This window comes from Epinephelus fuscoguttatus, linkage group LG4 (genome assembly GCF_011397635.1).
Source record: "Epinephelus fuscoguttatus linkage group LG4, E.fuscoguttatus.final_Chr_v1".
Lineage (NCBI taxonomy): Eukaryota > Metazoa > Chordata > Actinopteri > Perciformes > Serranidae > Epinephelus > Epinephelus fuscoguttatus.
The window spans coordinates 37,096,185-37,102,184 of record NC_064755.1 but is presented as its reverse complement, the minus strand read 5'-3'; the positions used below and the strand labels follow the sequence as shown (position 1 = coordinate 37,102,184).

The 6,000-nt window shown below is 41.4% G+C and overlaps 1 protein-coding gene across 2 annotated transcripts in view; it reads left to right on the top strand.

Annotated features, from left to right (window-relative positions):
• Window positions 1–771: 771 nt before the first annotated feature.
• mon2 (MON2 homolog, regulator of endosome-to-Golgi trafficking) overlaps window positions 772–6,000 on the top strand; it is a 63,748-nt gene continuing 58,519 nt past the window's right edge. For both annotated transcript variants that reach the window (XM_049573021.1, XM_049573020.1), the window contains exon 1: window positions 772–1,257. In XM_049573021.1, the coding sequence (XP_049428978.1) occupies window positions 1,150–1,257 (108 nt within the window). In that variant the 5' untranslated portion in view covers window positions 772–1,149. The remainder of the gene's footprint in view (window positions 1,258–6,000) is intronic.

Below are 6,000 nucleotides of genomic sequence, written 5' to 3'. Positions count from 1 at the left end.
CAAACTGGGGGATAAAGACTTTGCAGGGGAGCAGTAAAAAGACAGTAATACACATATCACACTAATATCTCTAAAATACAAAGAAAATAAAAAGTATAATGTAATAAACAGTAAGATAAGATAAGATATACTTTATTGATCCCCTAGGGGGGAAATTCAAGTATCACAGCAGCACAAGACAAAATCAAAGGACATTAAATAGAATAAGATTAAAGAGAACAAATAGAATGCAAAAATTAAAAATAATAATTGATAAATAAAAGATAAAATAAAATTGCTACATCAGATGAATAAATCAATAAATATACTCAATTACAAATAATAAAATACAAAAATGTATCCATAGGATAATGTAGGACCTGTGTATACATTAAAGAAATGTTCAAATTTTCAGTTTTAGTTTTAAGAATGCGGTGAGGCAGAGCGGGTGAAAAAGATGTGCAAATTCGCAATGTGCAAATTTATTGAAGAGCAAAACAGAGTGGGGTTTGGTTGGGACAGAAAACTATAAAGCTGACCGTTGCCTGTCCTTGTGAATATAAATACTACATCCCACCACTGTATAATTAATACAGTTTAAAAAGCAGCTGTGTGTAAAACTCCTGCTGCAGCTTCTTGCCCAGCCTTTGGGCGGTGCAGGTCGACATGTACTGCAGACGTGGCCTGTCGCTGTCGGGCTGTATCAGGCTCGCCCAGCAGGGGTCGCTGTAGTCAATACCCTGAATCGGTCACTGTTTACGGAAGTCCAAGTGACGTGTCACTGTCCAGCGAAGCATTGTGGGAAGGAAAGTGCAGCTGACGGCCGCTGATGGCAGACTGCTCAATTTGACGAATATCTTCGATAACTGAGCAGCGTTAGGAGACAGAAATAAAGGGGAACGATGCTGTTTCACGGAGCTAATGTCCACGGGCTGTGAAGAAGAAGAACATATGCCGGTGTCATCGCTGCTCTCCTGCGCAGGGGCGCTCGAAGCACAGAAGTGGGATACTGTGTCAATGGACCGCGGCGTTTTTATTTTCTTTCCCAAGGCAGCCGAATAAAGTAGCGACGGATTATATCCCCGCTGTGGATGGGTGGGGGGCGACTGCGCTCCCGCATTCCGTATCGTGTGAAGTTTCGTGAGATATCTGTCGAAGACGCCGTCAAAGATGTCGACCAGCAGTCCCGAAGCGGTGAAGAAATTGCTGGAGAACATGCAGACGGACCTGCGGTCCCTGTCCATGGAGTGCAAGAAGAAATTCCCTCCTGTCAAAGAGGTTAGCCGGCTAGTTAGCTTCACTCAGCCGTTACCCTGGTGTTCAGCAGCATGCCTCATGTGTGGATATGATGCTATATTCTCAATTATTTACATTTCACTGTACATATTTGCCTTTTTGAGCCCGTTCCCCCACCGTACTGGGCCTCTACTCTGCTGTGGGACGTGGACAGTGAGTTTCCTCATACTGTACGGGTAAATTAAAAGTTGTATCAGCTGTTGGGCCTTCCTGCAAACCAGGCGTTCAATTAAAGGGTTATACGTATGTTTAAAATGGCCTGTGTCACATCTGTGGTCAGTATAGCTAATGTGAAGCATGCCCATGGTGAATAATGTTGAGTGTCTGCCTTTTTAAAGTTATAGTTCACCTAGTAGTTTTAATCCCCACTTAATGTGGTGCTGTAAAGTCCTGTCACATTATTGTCCAGCCATGGAAACATGGAGAATACCGTAAAACTTCTGTTAAAAGCCTCGTCCCATTTAAATGCTTAGTTCCTTTTACATGCCCAATGTGGCTGCACATTTTGACACTGTCTCAATTAGAAGCCTGGTCTGGTTGCCAAGCATCATTTTTGTTGCAGGAGTTCTTCGAATATATAAAACCAGGTTGTGTGCTACCTTTGAGCTAGATCAAATTAATGATTCATATCTGATACCTTATCTGAAGCCCAGTTTTTATACAAGTGATACTCATACTGGTTGACATAATTTGTATTTCCCATCTTTGCTGAACAACAGTGTTGTGTTGAAGGAATTCAAAGCCTGCCCCAGATAGATTTAAGCAGATAATAGCCTGGGCTTTTAATTAAAGTTTTACTGTACGTCCCCCATATATGATATTTTGTTAAAATGTCAATCTGTCTAAGCTACACACACATTTCCTCATTTGTGCACCATAAAATCTTCAAATTAACCTAAATAACTGTGACATTGCTTCCAGATATGCTGTTCCCATTTTCCAAAGCTTTGAGCGCTTCAGAATTTCCTTTCAGCCCTGTTATGTGTGAGAAACCTGAGATCTCAGTGACTCCACTACTAAACTCAAAACACTTAGCTCAGCTATTTAAATACCACTAGTGAGGACATGCTTTCTGTGATTTCTGATAACCACCCGCTTTGACTTTGACACCAGAGCAGTGGTGCATTATTGAGTGAACTATACCTAGCTGAGCTATTTTTCAGCCATGTGTTTTGTTTTTGATAAGTGTCATGGAAGATCCCTGTTTGGCCCATCTAGGATGTCACACTGCAAGTTGTTTTCACAAACAAGCTCGCCAGTGTTGACACAGTCAGGGACCGTTTCATATACGTGTTTTGTTTTTCATATTCCTTGGAAGGACTTACTGTTTGCGGCTGGCTGCTGACTGGCGTCGTTGTGTAGCAGTGCTGCTGACATCATGGCTTAGTTTAGGAACAGAGTAGTACAAGGAGGTGCAGCGTCAGAGCCTTATACAGTGCGTGTGTATTGTTAGATTCAGATGGAGAACAGTCAGACCAGTTTTATGACTCCATTGTGACAACACAGCCATCTTTATAATGTGTCCAAAGGGCAGGGTCAGAGTTCATTTACATCTGTGCTGCATTTTCTTTTGAACCTTAATTTAATGGATAAAAGGTAAACACAGAAATTTGAGGCTGGATAAACACAACCTCCTTTCCCTCTCCATCATGGTTTGACTGTGTGAACATATAGAAGCTATTCTATTATTTACCGGTCACTAAAATGCACACAGAGAGCAGCTAGTGTTTGCCAGTGTTATGTGATTTAACTGACACCATCTCAGTCAGATCCTCTTTACCTTAATGCCCTTAATTCCCAGGTTTTAGCAAGCTCACTGTTTGCTTGCATATGCAACAGTGCTCACAGAGGTCATTAGATGAAATGCTGTACTGTACCTATGGGGCTTTTGAGGCCAAGGAAATATTCGTCAGCTGGCCCAGCGGGGCAATACATATCAGGATATGTTGGCTTAGTTTGTTTTCCCTCAGGTCTCACCTTAGTTAAAGACAACATTACAGTAGAGAGAGCAAAACAGTCCAGCAAGTGCTTTCAGTTCATATGTCTCAGTCATTGCACACAGCACACATCTGGTCTCACATCTCTGGCTGCTCGCTGGCCCTTGCCTAGGGGCTTTGTGAAGCATCTTCTTTAATATTGATTTGTCACCACCCATGTTTCTTGGTTCTTATCAACATCTTTCCCTCGGGGATTGCAGCAGTGCAGGGGAGCCACTTTGATGCTGCCCACAACCTGAGCTCACTCACACTCCGCTTGATAGTGTTGTGATTGGAACAACCTTTTCCAATTTGAGCCGTCGTGGTTATATTTGCAGAGATGTTATTGTGCCACAAACTAGCTGTGTAGCGGTGGCTGTGGTTGTGAATTCAAATTGTTAGCGTGCCTGTTGGAGCACACAAATGTAGTCCTCGCTCTGTCCGTTCTTGGACTGTGATTACTTTTCAAGAATTTCAGTTTTTTCAACAGAGCTCTGCATTTGCTGCTCATACATTTTAAGTCAATTACTGTCATGTAATAAGTGTTGCATCCTTACTACAATAAGACCGAGGCCCTGGCCCATGTACATTCCAGTTCCTCCCCCATTTCCCAATCCATCTCCCACAGAGCCATTGCACCACAGCCAGTGGTTTCCCAGGGTTAATAGGAGCCAAGAAGAGTCCCACTGATTTCCCTGCATCATAGCATCACGCTCAGAAGCTCTGTTTCACTGAGCAGCAGTCAGTGAAACCACCAAGACTTTGCTGTTTGTGTTATGATTGCTTTTGCCCAGGTGTAAAAAGAAACCATCAAGCAGTCAGCCCTTTGCTCTCTCAGTGGATCAGTCAGGTGCTGTCAGCTGCATGTGGCTCACAGTGAAAAGTGACTGCTTGTCTCGGGAAAACCTGCAGAATTAATGAAAGCATTATGGGCAACCATTGTGTGGCTCGCTTAGCACAACTCATTTGTCAGACAGGTCATGTAGGCTGTACAGAGACGAAGCCGAGAGCAACATGGAGCGAGGATTTGGTGAACTGACACTATTACACTGAAACTCTGACTGAATAAGCCCCTTTTCATAATATGCCAAGTCAGTTCCAGAAAACTGCTGAGTTTATAGACTCACAGCATGTTTCTGAGGAAGTCAATCTGTGATGAGCTTCACTAATGTTGCTTTTCAAAGAAATGAGCTGGCACTCAGACGTGGGTCAGTTCCGCTTTGAGGATCTCCTCACAAAAAAGGCCCCGGAGAAGAACTGAGAGTACTGAGCACTTACTGATACGGTCTGGTTCTGACATCGTTTGTGCAGCAGAAACCAGTGTTTAATGCCCTGTTTCTACTCGATATTGAGATTTTAAAATAATTTTTGTCCAGGATTGTACAATACTGTATCGGTCTCTCTGCAGTCACAGTACTTTTTCTTAAATCTTTGCATCTATACAATTCTAAGATCTTAGCATACTTAATATACTGTACATCATTACATGATTACATTTACTGTATGCATGTCACTCACTTCTCAAATTAAAGATCCACTGTGCTGCACTGTAGGACTGAACAATTTTGAGAATTATATCTAATTGCGATTATTTTGACTGACATTGCGATTGCTGTATGATTTGCAACATTAGAGGGAATGATAATTTCGACGTCATTGTTGTCATTTTTATTGATAAACATATTAAAATGATTACGGTGTGATTTTTGCGGTGATCTTTACCAGATTTTGGTGTCAAATACCAAAAACAGTGCTTTTTCAGTTGGTTTTATAAATATAAACAAATCCCCTTTCATCATTTTAATAAATTATGCCAGACGTCTCAAAATTGGATAGGTATAATTTATTTTTGTGTTATCACAAGCATTTACTGACTAACTTGACAATAGATTAATCGAGTTTCTTAAATGTGAATTTTCTTTCCTGTTTTCTTTACTCGTCTATTCTAGTAAACTGAATATCTTAGGGTTGCAGAAAAAACAAGATATTTAAAGATGCTATTGTGGGCTTTGGGAAACACAATTTTCTGACCTTTTTATAAACCGAATGACTAATCGTAAAAATACTTGATGGATCAATCGACAGCCTTAAAATAGTCTAAAAATACAAAGTTATCTAGGTCAAGAAATATAAGATTAAACCTCAAGAAGCTGACCAAGCATGTAACGCCAACTTTCTACTTTTGACATCCTGCTACAGAGTGAGCAGCAACCTCCAGGGCTGAAAAATAAAGCTAGTGCAGCAGTGTCAAAAACTGCAGTTCTTTGAATGGCCACTTGAGGCTGGCTCCAAAAGCGAGTCAATCCCCATAGACCCCATGTTGAACTTAATAGCAGAAATAAACATGTTAACAGTCAGGCTATTTTTATATAACTCAACAGTAAAAGGCTGAACTTAACACATATCTAAGGGCGAGGCTGTGTAAGTGACAGGCTGTCAGTGAGGTCTCACTACAGACTGTGAGTCAGATCTGCCCCTCGCTCCTCCACAGCTCCAACCTCTCTTCCACATATGGTCACTTTTGGCTTAAAAATATCAATGCAAGGGCTGAAATGCTGATCTGAAAGCTTCAAAACAGAAGTCCACAAACATATGGGTGACTTTCCATGTCCATTATTTTATACAGTTTATGCTACAGACACGTTTTGGGTGATTCTCAGAAAGTTAAGGTTTGATACCCAGTCCTAGTAAACCTCCTGCAAGCCACCTTAGAGATGCTTTTGGATTTTAAGGTAGATAAAAGCATCCG